The sequence below is a fragment of the Silurus aristotelis genome (assembly GCF_946808225.1).
Source record: "Silurus aristotelis genome assembly, chromosome: 7".
NCBI classification, from domain to species: domain Eukaryota; kingdom Metazoa; phylum Chordata; class Actinopteri; order Siluriformes; family Siluridae; genus Silurus; species Silurus aristotelis.
This window is the reverse complement of record NC_139580.1, coordinates 20,489,361-20,505,899: the sequence shown is the minus strand read 5'-3', so window position 1 is coordinate 20,505,899 and position 16,539 is coordinate 20,489,361. Positions and strand designations below refer to the sequence as shown.

Below are 16,539 nucleotides of genomic sequence, written 5' to 3'. Positions count from 1 at the left end.
AGTTTGAGACACAGATTGACCTGCTGATCTTTTCTTTGTTCTCCCTGTCCTCTTATCACCTCATGTCCTCAGGCTGACATGTGTAGGAGATCTCTCTCTCTCTCTCTCTCTCTCTCTCTCTCTCTCTCTCTCTCTCTCTCTCTCTCTCTCTCTCTCTCGCCTTCTCCCTTGTGCATGCTCTCTCTGTCTCTGTCTCTCTCGCTCTCTTCCTTGCTCTCTGTCTCTCTCTCTCTCTGATGGACTGTTCATCTTTTTCCTTTTCAGAGCTAAGGAGTATGAGACATCCATGGAGGCGAAGATGCAGATTCCAGATTCTCCTTACAAGGCCAAGTAAGCTGCCAGCTCTGGTTATAATGAATGTACACCCACACCTGAGCTGTATCTACAAGTATTTGGCTTGCTCCTATCTCTGAAATGTTGTCTTTTAAGCCCTTCACACCCTACACACACTTAACACCTACCAAAGTCTTGCATCAGTCAAGAGTGTTTGTATAAAATTCTGTAATAAATGTGGTAGACCAGGCACACTTGTTTTTTTTTCTTTTCTGAAGTGTCCCATTCCGGATTTATGAGGTTATGGCCTTTTTGTGTGTGTGTGTGTGTGTGTGTGTGTGTGTGTGTGTGTGTGCGTGTGTGTGTAGACTTCAGCGACTGGTGAAGGACTTGGGAAAGCAGCTGCAGGGGCAGGACAGTGGCCAGTGGGCCAACAACAAAGTGTCTGGTTTGGACAGAACCCTGGGTGAGATCTCGCGCATTCTGGAAAAACAGGTACCGTATTTGGATTAGTAAACACAACTGCCCATGAAATATCGTTTTGAACAATAGATAAACAATAGATAATGCTGACTGTGCTGCTGTTCTTAACTTCCTCTCTGACTATTGGCCCTCTTCCTCAGGCTATTATGTATAAAGTGAAGAGTTCTGTTGCATCGTAGGTTTCCGTATGATCACAGTTTGTCACAGAATTTTGCCCTATAGTTGGTTCACATTGTGTGTTTGTGCGTGCCTGCCTGTGTGCAAGGATTTGAGAGGGAGATAAGCCCTCCTGGCTACTCTGTGTGCAGACTCTCCTAAACCACACAGCTTTGGCTGAAATCCTCCCTGTCTCACAGTCTGCACCGAGTATCACGTTCTTTCCCCAGCTCTTTGCCCTTGGTTATTTGAACGAGGTAACGAGGGCCAGATTAGTTGCATGTTTTCATTGCAGCAGATGTTATTAATCGAGCAGCTACCCATTTGTTAAGCAGCCAAGCATGTTTTCCAGTCTTCCGTCTGACTTCGCAGGCCTTGCTGGTGCACATCGCCGGTACGTGCAATAACCTGCCGCTTTTGTCGACCTAAATATTTAACCCAAACGGAGGGAAAGAAAAGGAAACTGCAACAGAGCCTTTAAAAGTGTATGTTTTGGCTGGGGGATCTGTTCCCCACAGTGATAATGGCACCTTGCATTTTTTTCCATGAGCAACCTGCATTCTGTACAAGAAAACTTTACAACGCTTTACAGTATTCATGTTTTGCTGCTTTACATTTTTTTTTTTCCAATTCCCATCCCAATTGATGTACATTGTTTGCACAGGCATTACTTCCTCTTGTCCTGTAGTCAGCCAAAGGCCAAAATTTGTTGCAGTTCTTTATGACTGGTTGATCAATACTGGGTTGGGTAGATGGCTGACGTCCGTTTTTGTTGGTTTTTTTTGTACAAAGGAAGGAAATTAGCTATCCTAGCAAGTGGCCCGCTGTAAAAGTCCTAGATGTGTGTATGGGCGGGAGGATGGGATGTTGATGGTGTCACTGCACTGGGTATAGGGAGGGGATGCTAGATGGTAATGGATGAAGGGATTCCTCCAGGGAGAGGGCAAGTGGCAGAGCAGGCTGGTAAAGTCGTGCTAATGGGAGGAGAAGGTGGAGTCTTGTCGAGAGCAAAAAACTGGTGGAGAAGACCTAACTGACTCTACTTAGAAATGTTTTAGTGTTTCATATAAAATTATTGTTTTTAAGGGTTTAAATGTCAAATTAATCTGAGTGTAGTTGTTAATGTTTTCTATATTTGCATTGGGGTTGAAATGAGCCTTTTAAAGCCTTATAAAGACTTCTGTGCCGTTCAAGACGTACATGCTCACCATCATATTTGAATGTAGTAAGGTACAGACACCACTTTGTACACTGTGCCCAGAATAGTCATATCTAATCTGATTAAACACTTTTTATTTGACCTCTCCAAACCAAATAACTGTCAGTGTTATTTTGTTAGACGCTTTTTAAGGCTGCAGATTCCCTCCTGAGTTCAAGTGTTTTCTCTCATGCTATCCCAGAGGCCTTGTGGTCTCTCTCATACCGACTGGTTGTGGACTTTTCCACAGAGACCTGCCTTTGAAGATCCCTCTGTTGCTGTTTTTCCAAGTCAGCAGGAATAGTGAAGTGCTTGTGGAAATGTCAGTTCTTCGAGATTTTCCTTGGGCTCTTATGGGGAAAGGAGTCTCTCCGTGTTGTATCTGGACTTCATTTGAGCTGTCTGTCAAACCGCACGGATTCCTTTAGCCAAGACCAGCCCGTGCCCAAAGCCGCGTCACAGGGCTTGTGTGTGAACCAGGCTGCTTAGGCACTTCCTCCTCTAATCCCTGGACAAAGTCAAATAAATATGTCTCCTTCAGCATGAGGCGTCTGCCCACAAGCCACTCCGGCTGCTCAATTTTAGTCAGGAGCGTTTAGATTATTTGACCTAACAAGCATCTCTCGTGTCACAGACTCACCTACAGATTTGTTTTTACACAGTCACCGTATCTGATTCAGTCTTCACTTTCTCAGCTAATTCCTTGAACAACACCCGACGTTGCACCCCCAACCCCCACACCCACCCAACGCAGCACTGCTTCAGCTTTGACCATGGGCTCCGACCCCTGCTTGCCTCTCCCTCTGAGCCCGCTAATGGTTTATTTTGTGTCAAACCAGGTTTCATTTTGACTCGCTGGCAAGTGACCGATCCAAAAGGGTTAATTTTTTTTTTTTGGTCGTTGTTGTTTTAAGAAAGGTCTGGACAGTCCTCTATTCTTTGGCTTTACCTTACAGCTGCTTACCTTGGTCGAATGACCTCATGTATTTACACGGAGTGCCGGCACATGTTTGTCACTGCTTTCAAATAAAGGGTTTGGAGAGACATACTACATTTATGACACTTCAGGGACTATCAGGACCATGCTGGAGGCAGTGGGCTGCCACTATTTACATTTTCATTTGCCAGCTGTCAGGGACTGGTTTCGTTTGGTGACCAACTGGTTGCTTTTCGTACCTGATCAAGGGGCCCCTAAACATAGCAAAGGTTTGTTGAGAGGTGGGGGGGGGGTGTCTTGTTCTTTGTCTATAAATCCCACGGTAGAAGACCTCATATTAGAAAGGGTCAGATTTAAGTTGGCTTATTCACAGAATGTTGATGACTTAAAGGGTGTGGACATGCTGCAGCTTTCACATCAATATAGTGGTAAGTGGCTCTGAAAGGGAAGTGTGGTGCTGATAGATTTTGACATGGTTAGTATTGTTTTTAGTAAGACACCTTGGACACACACTCTAAGTCCACTAGGAGCCAAATACTTTAAATGAGTGTTTTCTAAATTAATTAATTATTTTTTTTTTCCAGATAAAACTTAATGACTGTAGCGAAGTAAATGTAATTTGTTACTGTACTTAAGTAGCTTTTTTGTGTATCTACTTAACTGACTTTTAATTTCACTACATTTCAAAATCAAATATCTTACTTTTGACTCAACTACATTTAAAAAAATAAATAAATAAAAAATAAAATAAAAATAAAAGTCTGTTCCTTTTTTTTTTATTTATGAGTGGATAAAAGCATAACTAGTCAGGTACGCAGCAAGCCACCAATAAGCGTCGAGCTTTTTTTTTTTTTTTTTTTACTTTTGTTTGTCGCTTGGTGCTTAGCACGATCATACAGTTCAGCATCAGTTCAACAGCAAGCAGAACATTTAGAGGAAATTGAAGAAACTACAGCACCTGTAGCCTTATTTGAGTGGATTTATTTTTGGAGGTTTTTGAAAAGAAGGTTTTGGGCTGATAATAATTTTAATAAATACGAATCAGTGTTTGACCCATTGACATTCTATTAATAGATTGTTGTGCTGAGAGTAACATTTCACATAATCTAAGTTGATTAAGTAAGAGTCTTGTGACAAAAATAATAATAAGAACATTATAGCCATAATAAATCACAGTACTTTGCATACATTAGTTAATTTGAAGGCAAATACTTTTGTACTTTTACTCAAGTAAAAGTTTAAAGGGAGCACTTTTACTGGAGTAATATTTTTACTAATGTATCTCTACTTTAACTCAACTACTGTACATGGTTTGTGTACTTTCCACCACTGTATGATGGTATGTCCCAGAAAACCATGTCGGACTAAAAGTAGAAGCAGGCAAACATTATAATATGCACCACAGGGAAACCAAAAATGGGAAACACCACTTTAGATGTGTGTGTTGTATGTGATTGGAATTGTTTTAGCTACTGATGCTAGATTTAGGTCTAGGCATATTGTCAAATAGCTGAGCGAAAAATCACCAGTGGGAGGTTTTCCTACGAGTATATTAGACAAATGTGAATGTGTAGAGCAATAATCACATTTAGTCCAACCCATTTTCCCTTTTTTCGCCTGAGCTAATTCATTCCCATGTTTAACTGAATCGAATTGTAAAGAGCCTTGATTAGAAGTGTCGGGTAGGTTGAGGTGTGTGTGTGTGTGTGTGTGTGTGTGTGTGTGTGTGTGTGTGTGTGTGTGCGCGTGTGTGTGCGTGAGCAGTGTAGTTTAGAAGCCCTTTCACTTTGAATCCAGCTTGAATGACGGGCAAAGCCACACAGGGATTAGCACTAAAGAAAGACACTGGACATAGTGATGACATTCACTGTGCAACTTCAGTTAGGTAATTTTCCAGCTCTAATTCCTGGACTAATTCTTTTGTTCCACTTGGCTCTGCATTGCATGTGTATTTGTTTCTAGTTAATTCTTGTTTTCCCCTCAGGTATAGGTTGTGGTAAGTAACAAAAAACTCTGATGACAAATGCATTTGGATAGCATGTTTTAAATTATATTAGAGTAAAATATCCAAAAATTTGGATTCCCCAATTTGTGTATTACATATAAATCGGATCAGTTGCGTCTTCAATTACAAGATTAATGCTTTCGTTTTGTTTGCTAGTCTTAATTATGCCAAAGTATTATATCTACACTCGTTTCATGTTCACCCTGAATTTACCAGGAAAATCCAAACTGTACAACAGCTTGAGATTTTCTTTACTTTAAAAACACCACCCTGTGGTTTCTGTGGTCCCTTTGATTTTGTGCCTCAGTTGTCACTAATGAATGGTAGTCCTTTCTTTTACATAAACCAAACTCCAAACTGTTTCTCGTTCGAAATGAACCGTCACAAATCATCCTTTACTGTATACTTAGCTCCATTCCATTAAGCCATGTAAACATTAAAATGCTACAGATCTCTTGTTGTGGTTTTCTGCTCGTTCCCATTTTCTCTGATTTTAACTTGGGCCTCTTGAGGATTTTGTTTATTCCCTTTCGTGCGTTTCCATATCTCTGTTTGGCCCGAAACGTTGCCTCTGTATGCCGGCGCTCTTGTTACGAGCCGGAACTGTAAAAATGAAGTTTACTCTTGGTGCTTGAGCAATATCGGATAAGCCTAGGATGCAGTCTTGGTGGACCACTCAGTGAACTAGTCCTCAGCCAGTTGTTATCAGTCTGTTGTTACGACAGCTTGCAACTCATCCTATCCTTTTGGCTTTAAAAAGACTAATTAGAGTAATTTTTCCTAAAGGATAGAAACAAACGGACACGTCCACCCCGACCTGCTATTTAGCCTCATGCTCACCCCACCCCTGCACTACTGTCCTGATCAGAGCATAGAGCAGCTGTCTGGGCCTCTGATTAGCCTGGGCTAAAGTGGACACCCAGGATAATAATTGGATAAGGTTTTCAAGCAGTATAATTCAGGTTTGTACCCTTCCTTCTACTCCCCCCTTTTTTTTCCCTTTTGCCCTCTCATCTGTCTTCAGGTCTTTTGTCTGAGGTCTGTGTTTTGAGAACCGGAGCCTCTCATCCTATTATTCTGTCGTAGGAGTGTCTGCCAGGGAAGGCTGAGTGAGGACTAGAATCAGAAATCAGCAGTGGATTTGGACGTCACTCATCAGCTCAATGTGTCGTGGCTTTTCGAATTTCTTTCTACCCCAGTTTGTTGGTGCAACAGCTTTAAAACGTGTGTATAACAAGATGATGAAAGTTGTCAAAAAAAGAAATTGATGAAGTAATGAAAAATAATGATTAATCAGGGTGGTATCAGATAAAATCTCTTGGGCACTCATCACAAATGCACACATTTTGGTTTTTCTGCTTTGGTGTAGTCAGAACAACTGCTTCTTTTGACTACAGAAGTAACAGAATCCTGTCTGTGGATTTGTGAAGTGATGTAACCAAACTTAGATCCCTACACTGTTTCCTCCTTTACATTATAGTGATACTCATGTTCTCACGAGCAGGTGATCGTCTGCTAGATATGAAGTGATACTAAATGTTGCACTTAGCAATATGTATATTTATACAAATACACACCTCTTTATTTTCTTGTTAGCACAAATACTTTTATGGTTGCTTATACCAGTGTCTGTCTATATTACATGCACTGTGCTGCATGCTGGTATCTGTCATTAAGCCAGCTGTAGGTGCAGTCAGATCTCTTCCTCTGATCTGTGCTCCTCAAGTGGATACCAGGACTGTACAGGTCTTGTCTTAACTCTCCCTTGTCTCCATAAAGCGTTTCTTAAATGGGCCACCAGGCGAGGCCTGATCTTCCCTTGCCTCCGGCCAAAAGATCCTGTGCTGATGTGCGAGTCTAAGTCTAAGGCTGCTTAAGCCTCCCTTGCCGCTCTCGGCTCTGTTGACGAGGCATTGAGAGGAAGACAGCAGAGTCCTTTGGAGGCTGGTGGAGTCGAAGCTGAGCTCCTCTTAATCACCTTTGCTGTTCAGCATGCACTGCCTTTGGTGTACCTGACAACCTGCTTGTTCCAATCTCTTAACCCTGCCAGGGTTCAGCCTTCTTTTGCCACCAAATCTTCAGGAATTATTCTTTGGCGGCAGCTGTGATTGACAGGAGAAGAGCTTATGTGTAATTTTGCAAAGCGATTCCACTGTTCAACGCTCAATATGTTCAGGCTTGTTGGCAGGTTCGCTATCCCTTGAACAAAAACAGCCTGAAGTGCCTGACTCTAAATGCTGTCACACAGCATAGGAAATTCTGACCTCATTAAGAAGTGGAAGCGATCGTCTCATCTCTCGCTAATGTCCTCTTCAGTCTGATAGCTAGATTTAATTTGTATCTGTTCTCTAACTAAATCATTTTCTGTGTTATTTCTAAATGTATATATTTTGGTCTTTGTTTATGATATCTACTCGTAATTACTATGAATGCCCATTTTTACAGCGAGGTCAGCAGATGGGATATAAATATTTTTTTCCTTACCAAAAAAGGTTCAGTAATTTATTATTGGGCTGAGGATATGCTTGGTTTCACTTTTGTGGTCTTGGTGAGACTGCCAGCCTCTGAGATGGTTCTTTCCTTCATCAGCTAAAGCCCAAGAGGATCTGTGGATCTTTGTCTTACATCACATGACTCACTTAAAGGGTTCCCACTTTGAACTTGAAGGAATTTTATGATGCAAGTAAAAATGTCAAGTCTGTAAACAGTTTGATTTGAGAAGCATGTCAGTTAAATGACTGGTTTATGTCCTCTTTTAGACAAGGACACTCAGTCGCACCATATGAGTTTCAGGCACCGTTTGCTTGACCTCCTCTTAAAAGTTTTATCACTTTTATCTACGGTAAGCAACGAGCAAATGCCACGTTTGAAACAAAGCTTTTTTTTTTTTTTTCCTCTTCTTCTTTTTCTCCCTGCTGTTTTTCCCAGCTATCCATGCCCTTGTATTCCCTAAGCTCTTGTTTGTCAGGCTGGACCACCCCTGCTTTGTGTGCAGGTCTGTGTATTTGTTGTCCTGCATCAGGGATTTGGTGACTTAGGGGGGAGCTGAAAATGGTTGCGCACTTTGGAGATTTAGCAGGAATTCTTTGGGGATCACTTTTTTCAGATGTCACTCTCAGTCCCTTTTGCAAAGAGGGAGGTCGGGAGAGAAAGATGGGATCCTTACACAGTAAGAGCCATGCGATACCTCGACCTGTTCGCCTCTGCATGCATGTTTTTGACTGACTCTTTCTCTCTCTCTCTCTCTCTCTTTCTCTCTCTCTCTCTCTCTCTCTCTCTCTCTCTCGCCTCTTGTCTTCAGAATAATGCAGATCAGGTAGCGTTTCAAGTGGGAGGGGGTTTGTCTGCACTGGAACAGATTCTGCAGGTAGTCACGGCCGCCTCCACTCCCACAGCCGTCCCACGCATTCCACTTAAGTGAGTATCAGCTTTTGCAAAGCCTTACACACACACACACACACACACACACACACACACACACACACACACACACACACACACACACACACACAAATGCTGTTTTTTCAGACACGATTTTAAATGTTCATATTCCTGTTTGAGCCCATTTGCTTTTCTGAAGCATTAACCTTTACTTCCGAATGCGTTCTATCAGGCGAAAACCTTTTGATGCTCCTTTCATTCACAACATGGAGATTTCATTTTTTTGTTCCACAGTTAATTATTCATCATGATTATGTAATTAACTCGAGCTGCTCTCTTCTCTCTGTGCATGATGGGTGATCATAATCCAGGCTCACAGAACATCTCTGGATAGTTCCTTGTTATCCAGAACCCTTTCATGGCAATAAATAGTTACAAATGCATAATGAATAAAGATGTTCTCTGTTTAGAAAAACAAAACGGGCTGCAGTGAAGTCATCCATTTCTCCTCCGCATTGCTGCCATGCGAAAGGACACATTTATCGGATGCGTCAAGGCGAAATGGAAGTGCGGTTTGAATAGTGGCAATGGAGTTTGTGGGGTTGGCCACTAGATAACCTCACAGAGGGAGAGCTATTTCCACTAGAGAGAGCCCTTAATGGACTAGAATGGCTTCTCTCTCCATCATTAGCATTTGCTTCTTTTTTTTTTTCTCCCCCAAATATCCCCTAATGGAGGAATGTTACTTATATTTATAATGCTTTTACAGACCATCTAGTGTTTATTGATTTTTTTTTTTTCGTTCTCTCTCAATCTCTCATGCGCTCTCTAGCTCTTTCTTAATCAGTCATTAATGTTAAAAAATTTGAGAGGAAGTTTAAGATTGTAATGGATTTTTATGAACTGAACTGGAGTGAAGTTTTAAAGGAGGGTATAGGGTCTGGTTTAGGGTTAGATTAACCTGTGTGTGTGTGTGTGTGTGTGTGTGTGTGTGTGTGTGTGTGTGTGTGTGTGTGTAGCACTGTATTTGTGCACCAGCTTGTGTGTCTATTGGCTCGATTGTTCAAACACTTCCGCTGTTCTCTTCTTTTGAGAGATCCACTTAACTGACTCAGAAGGTGGCCCAGATCTTTAAGGCATGTCTGTCATTTGTACTGGTCTGATACAATCGCACACCAAAGTACTTTTTTGTAAGGATTAAGGAATGTCCTCATTTTCACATCTTATCCTGGTTAAATTACTTCCCAATTTTGGCTTGTTAAAAAGTGTAACCTTCTTGATGAACCTTGAACAGCGGTGTATTCACCAAGGATAAATAAGAATTCTATGTATTTATAAAGCGTGAATAAATGGGAATTTTTACCCTTGAAAAATAAGTACTATTGAGGACTCATTGATACCATCTTACCAACAGCTCACACACTGTGAATGGTGTACAATCAGTACTGGACACACTGAGGATGACTCAATGGCTCGTATGTGATCGGCAAGAAAACAAATTCCTATATCATTTTTCTTTTCGTACAGCCTTCACTTTCCTGAGGTTTCATGATGCTGAACCTGTGATAACCTTCCACATTAATCCTGTATGTCCAGAAGGCAGTGAAACCCAAACAGTCTTTGTGCCATCCTTCATTTTAGCCTCTGTCCTTCTCTCACTCCTACAGCAAGGTTTAGTCATTGTTGATGTAAACTGACCTTTGGACAAGCATTTTGCACTGTTTTGGAGCTCCATACTTTTTAAGAAAAACGATGACAAGATACTATAGCGTACAGCACCGGAAAAGGGGTATGACATAAGTGCGTGTGCGCTAATCACTCTTCTTCATCTCTGCTTCATAATGGAACTCGACCGAGACACTAACCCTCACAACAGCTCTAGTTTATCTGTTTACTGTAATGCTGGCATATCGATCGCCTCCTTTCAGATAAGCTGAGTGATTTACAAAAAAGAACAACTGCGGAGATGCTGCTGGAATATTACGCCCCAGGGAGGAGAATTCCATCTTGTTAGCATTACATTAATGGGCTAATTCCAGCGCGAGGCTCCGTTAATGTCCCTGTGCTACACTGCGGCTCGGAGTGGAGGGTTGGGCAGCAGGGGGAGGAAATGGGGGTCGGATGTCTGGAGCAGGAAGGTCATTACGTTTGTGTGAGTAACGGGGTAAGGGAAGAACCTGCAACAACCCAGACATTAACCCACATGCTTGCTGTTTAACTCTACAAGACGGGGATGTAAAAGCACATGTCAAACCGTCACTCTTGTATATCCTGCTACTGTGATTTTCTTGTTAGTTACTTTTTTATTCTAAACCATTTTGCCAGAAAGAATCAACCCTGTTGATTCTGAGAACAGAAAACTAAGTCAGTGATCTCTGCTTTACACAGAGACAGAGAGCTCTTTCAAAATGCATTTGATGAAAATATTTTCTAATGTTATTGAGTTACTTGCCACTCTTATTAATCTTTTAAATTGGTTAGCCAGATGATCAGATCATTTTAAAATTAGTAATAAAATCAATATTGCTTACTTTTTATCTCTATTTTCTACGCATGCCACATAACGTTGGCATGTTGATAAATAGATGAGAGCGTGACACTTGCTCTACTGTAAGAGAGCCTCTTGTATGCGTTTATGCTGTAAAGAGTGCTGGATCCTCGGGGATGAGAAAATAAAGCACATAGATTAAGCTGTAAAATGTTTTTTATTTTTATTTTTAATTTTTTTATTCTTACCTCTCCCCCAGGGATGAAGTGTGTGTGACTGCACTTGGAGGTGTGTTTGCTATTGAGATGGGGTTTGTAGAGCGTTAGAGCACTTCCTCTGGTCTTCCAGTAGGGGTCACTGAAGAGGAGTGACGGTGAAGTGAGAGAGCTGGGCTCGAGACCAGGCTGCTGTCAGCACACAAGCCCGAGAACAGGGAATGGAGTATGATTAAGCCACAGCTATCCCAGTGACACACGCACTGAGCGATGGTGGGGGTCACTTCTAAACGGATTTTACCAACAACTTGAAGGAAATCAGTTTTTTCTCTATAGACTGGAGACATTTGAAACTTTCTTCAAGGTCAGCAGGTCTGTGAAAAGTTTCGGAAATGGAGAACACTTTGCCCCTGTTTTAAGTGTGTCCCTACTTTGTGCTCGGGCATCCTGTTTTGTCTCACTTTCTGAGTGCTGCATTGCGAGCTCAGTGGCGCGGGGCTTCTTGTCACCTCACCTCCGTGTCACACGATGACTGAATGTACCCGGTGAAAGCTTCCACCTAGCGTGGTTTCATTTCAGGATGCCATTATGCCGCACACGCGCATGTGTGTATGCATGCTGTGCAGTGCGTGACAGAGCACTCGAGACTTATGCCCCGGCTTATGCCCAGCCAGTTGCAAAACACCGGGAGGAATGGATGTCTTGGAAGCAGTCATGATATCAGAAAAGATCAGTGGCAGAATCAAATTAAATGTCATTTGGATTGCAGTGAAAGAAAGAATTGTTTGACAAGTGCTAGGCAAAGGATTTGCTCTTCACCTTTTCTTTTTGGCTCTGGCGTTTTCCTTCCCTTGAGGCCCCCCTTTTTTCCCCTCCACTTCCTTTCCAAAAGCAGGTATTGCAGTCAGGCTGAGTACTTGTTCAGATTTCTGTGTTTTGCGTACGTCAAGCCTGAGTGGACATATAGGAGAAAGAGGGAGATTATATTGAGAGATTGGGAAATGTGAGCTTCTGGCCTGGGTCAGGCTATTTCCTGGTTGATAACCCAGTTACAAGGGGGTGCAGAAAAGGATCTTTACATGTTGCTGCTTATCCACCACATCCACATCTCTGGTTTTGGGTGCTCTTTCTCCCAGTGAAGAGCCCCCATGTTCCCATGCGGCTTTGGTTTCCAGACCTGTACAGTTTAGTAAAAGACAAGTTTTGGGGCAAACGGGACATTTACAAGTGATACCCCCTCCCCTTCCATGCTTTCCCAGGAGGCTTCCCATCTTTCTTGCCATCTGCCTGTTGTCCCTGGGATACCACATGGATTTCTGGAATGGGTAAAAGGCATTTATCTGAGCCCAAAGGTCAGTCTAGTGACCCACTAACTAGGGCCACCCAGGCTGACAAAGATGCCCTGTGGGCCTGACGTACATGGTGCAAAGGTGTGGCTGTGGGAGAGGTGTTTTTAACCCTAAGCAGCCCTTTACTGTTTGTCACAGTGGGCTAATCAGAGGGTAGGTGTGCTTGGGTGTCTAAGGTTAAGCTGGTTAGAGAAGGTGAGGAGATTACAGTGCTTGTTATCTGCATCTCTTAGTCTTGTATTCTTTATCCCTTCCTCTTTATCTCCATTGCAATCTCTATCTCTCTCTCCCTTCTCTCTCTCTCTCTCTCTCTCTCTCTCTCTCTCTCTCTCTCTCTCTCTCTCTCTCTCTCTCTCTCTCTCTCTCTCTCTCACACTTTCTCACTCACCACCGTCCCACCCCCCCTTCCTTCCTTTTCTATACTCTATGCTCTGACAGTGTAGGGTACCTTTGGAACTTAATCCTATGTCTACAAGATAAGGCTTCATTATGGCCAGATTAACAATGCGGCTGTTGTTTTTGGGGGCAGCCTACAGTCTGGTAGCAGAATAGGCACCGAGCACCGTGAGGCCGTCCTAAGGCCAGTGAGCATTGTCAGGCGCGGTAGTCTGTCAGGGAATCTCGGTGCAAGGAATGTTGCCTTCACGAACGAGTGGCACATGTGGGCCACCGCTGCATTCTCGACGAGTAACACGAGAACAAGTACAATGGCACTTTACCAAGTTGCTCATCAAAATCTTTGACGCGAGCTGTCATCGTTAGGGAGAGGGGGCTTCGAGATTCCATACGCAGGCTCTGGTGTTAGGTGTCATGCTAATCACTCTCAGTTAGCCAAGAGCAAGCTGAAAAAGCAACCGGGTTACAGCTTCCTGTTGCTGACAGAAGTGTAACAATTACAGTCATTTTAGCAGGACAGTGACAGCTACAACTATTTAATAATGTGTCTGGCATCAGCAAGTGAAGTTTAGTATGAGATTTCAGCCATAATAGTTCCACAATAGGAATAGTTTTCCAGAAACCAAGTAGTTCCTACAGAGGAACCAGGACCAGACAATATGTATGGAACTTGCTCTTTTGAATGTTACTAATTGGTCAATTCTTTGGAGAATTAATAACCCTATACCATATCGAATGGACAATAACAGCTTCAATAGGGTTTTTAATTTTACACAAGTGTGAAATCAGAAATGCCCAGTAGTATATTTTTAGTACCACAGAGGGTCTTGTGTTTTAAGTTCGTAGGTTTCTGAATTTTCATCTTTTTCATACAGCTACTCTAATTTTGGCAAAGCAAAAGATTTTAAATGAAAAAATAACTTGTAGATTATTTCAAGTTTTCTTTTTCCCCGCTGTGTTTTGACCACATGCTGATATGTCAGAACTCTTGTATGTTTAGCTCCACCTTTTTGTTATTTTGCATACTGTCTTTAAAAAATAAAAATAAAAAAGGAGAATCTTGATGGAGACGTATCTATAGAGGACAAAATCAATGATGGCCGCACAAGCCAGGCAGTGTGGACCACACTGCAACTGTAGAAGTATTTGAGTAACACCACACCCAGTAAAATATGCAATAGCTTTGTTCCTTATGCATTGTTGCTTAGCACTAGGTCCTCACTACCCTTGGTGGCATCTAACCTCTTAAGATATTCTACAATTGATGGGAGTGAAGTGTATTGTGTATTATTGAGTATGTACAAGGTAAAAGATGATTGTATATTTAAAGCTCTGAAAAGTGTAGCCCTCTTAAGCCATCTCCTAAATTGCTTTGATTTGTTGTATGTTGGGGTTTGATTCTATCACTAGGGGTTAGATGTGGGATTTGCCAAGTCGACAGCTGTTTGGACCTTTAATAAGATTATTGTAAAGAAATTAGTCGTGTGCTCTTTAATCTGCTGTTTAACCATGTGGGCCACCTGAGGGTCTGCCCCGTCGTGCCCGATCCTCCTGCATTCCTCACCACGAATGATCTTATAGGCATCAGATAACCTGCTTGTCAGGAACCTCGTAAACATGCACCTAGATCAGGTTCACCATGCATTTTGCATGGGTTTTAGTATGTCGGCCTACTTAAATTGTACCAAATTAAAGCTATAATATGGCTGTCTCTTTGAGTATTATTCATTTTATTATGGGATGTTAGGTGCCAAGTCTGGGCACAACTAAAGGTTTGTTAAGCATATCATTTAGACGAAAATTACTTGGTGGTGGTTCATTTTGTAAATCCATTTTATTTGATCTGTGCCAGGTAAACTAACAGGTAATAGATGGTAAAATGTCAAGAGTTTATGCTTTTAAATCACCATTTATACGTTGCGGACCCTAAACACTCTGAAGCCTATCGCTCAATCCTTGTCTGGCCATTCGACACCACTGCTGCTTCAAAAATCAGCCCACAATCAATATGGATACCTTAAATACCACGACAAGTGAAAAAATTCTCAGCGAAAATGTGCTATTGTCTTAAAACCTATGCCAATTCTGTCTTACGGGTGCACTCACTTACTTTGTTGGGTCAAGCTGAGAATGTTCTCGGAACCAAAGTGGATTTAAGACGGAGTTCCATAATCAGGGCTCTTTTTTCCACTGGAAAATCAGTGAGGCAGAGGCAATGCTGGTCTGCTGCCCAGAGTGCACAGTTCGGAGGGGATCTCATGTTTCTCTCCCCCGTTTACCGAACAGAGCCTGCAGTATCACTCCACTCACCCATAACCATCCCTCCCTCTCTGCCTCTCTCTCTGTGGTTCTGTTTCACTCCTCAATAGATAGCTTTCTATCAGTGCAAAAGAAACACTACACTGTGCGTGCTCTTGCGAATCAATGTTCTATGTGCTCACTGAGCGAGTGATTTTTAAACATCGGACATAAATTGAACCAGATCTCACTCAACACCCTGTCCCGAACATTTATTGTTTGTTTGGCAGCGACGAACAATGTAGATGAATATAGTCCACATAAAATAGGTACTTGTTTAAAATAGATTCCCCCTTTTTTTTTCTTTTCTTTTTTTTAAATAGTTAAAATGAGGAGCTGCAATCAAGTGGCTGAAAAATCACAAGGCTCAGATTGATGTGTGGAACACTTGGACACTTTCCCAGGAGTCCAGTCAGTTCGCCTTCTCCTCGCAGTCCCGTGCTGCATGGTTGATGCTTTTACGCCGCTATGTCAATACTGACACCGCTATCTCCCAGATCTGTCTGTCGGCGGTTTAAATATACATTCCTACTTTTGTCCGCGGGGTGGAAGTTATCGACAGGCCAAGACGTCCGTGGGCTGCCGTTATTTTTATTTTGTACGCCAATACAGTTCGACTGAAAACGCCAAACAGATGGCGACGGTTGCGGTAGATATCAAAATGTTTATGGCTAGAAATAAACACAGCCTACTTTAAACCAGAAAAGTCGGATTCCTTTCGTCCACACCACAGATAGGACCCCGCCACTCTGCTTTGGGTTAAAATATACAGTTGTCAGAAAATATTAACTGATGAAAGAAGGGAGTGGATTGGGTGGATGGTCTGCCAAAGTCAGAGTTGTGTGACTGGTCACTTATCAGCAGCATTAATCTGCTCTCGGGCTGGTGCACAGCAGACATAATACAGCGGACTGACTGACTGCTGACTGGCCTACAGGCGCTGACGGCTTGCTCCTTATCTCTGCACGGGGAGAAATAGAATAGAAAGGGAAGACAGGACAAGCAGTGATGGAGTGATTTGGAGGGACAGTGGTGGAAAGAATGATTGAGAAAGAAGAAGAATTGGACAGATTGAACAGGCTGGTTTCCTCCAGTCTTGTTACGCAGGTTAGAGTAAGAGCATGTTGACCTTTTCTTGAAAAAGAGTGTTGAGGGAGGGGAAGGGGGGCTGCTGAGATGCTGTTCTTACATTCATTGTTTGTTATAAATGCATCCCTGAACTGTTCAGCTCTTGTATGTACTATTTACACCCTGAGCTTATAGTGAATTTAGTGAAATGATTTATTTTTATTTGCTTTTAATTCCTACCATTTTACATACTTGGTTTAATTGATAGTATGTAAAATAGAACCTGACCTAA

The 16,539-nt window shown here is 42.3% G+C and overlaps 1 protein-coding gene across 4 annotated transcripts in view; it reads left to right on the top strand.

The window, feature by feature from the left end:
- scaper (S-phase cyclin A-associated protein in the ER) overlaps positions 1–16,539 on the top strand; it is a 92,956-nt gene that overhangs the window by 54,347 nt on the left and 22,070 nt on the right. For all 4 annotated transcript variants that reach the window (XM_083545863.1, XM_083545861.1, XM_083545864.1 and 1 more), the window contains 3 exons: positions 265–330; positions 642–768; positions 8,354–8,469. In XM_083545863.1, the coding sequence (XP_083401989.1) occupies positions 265–330; positions 642–768; positions 8,354–8,469 (309 nt within the window). The remainder of the gene's footprint in view (positions 1–264; positions 331–641; positions 769–8,353; positions 8,470–16,539) is intronic.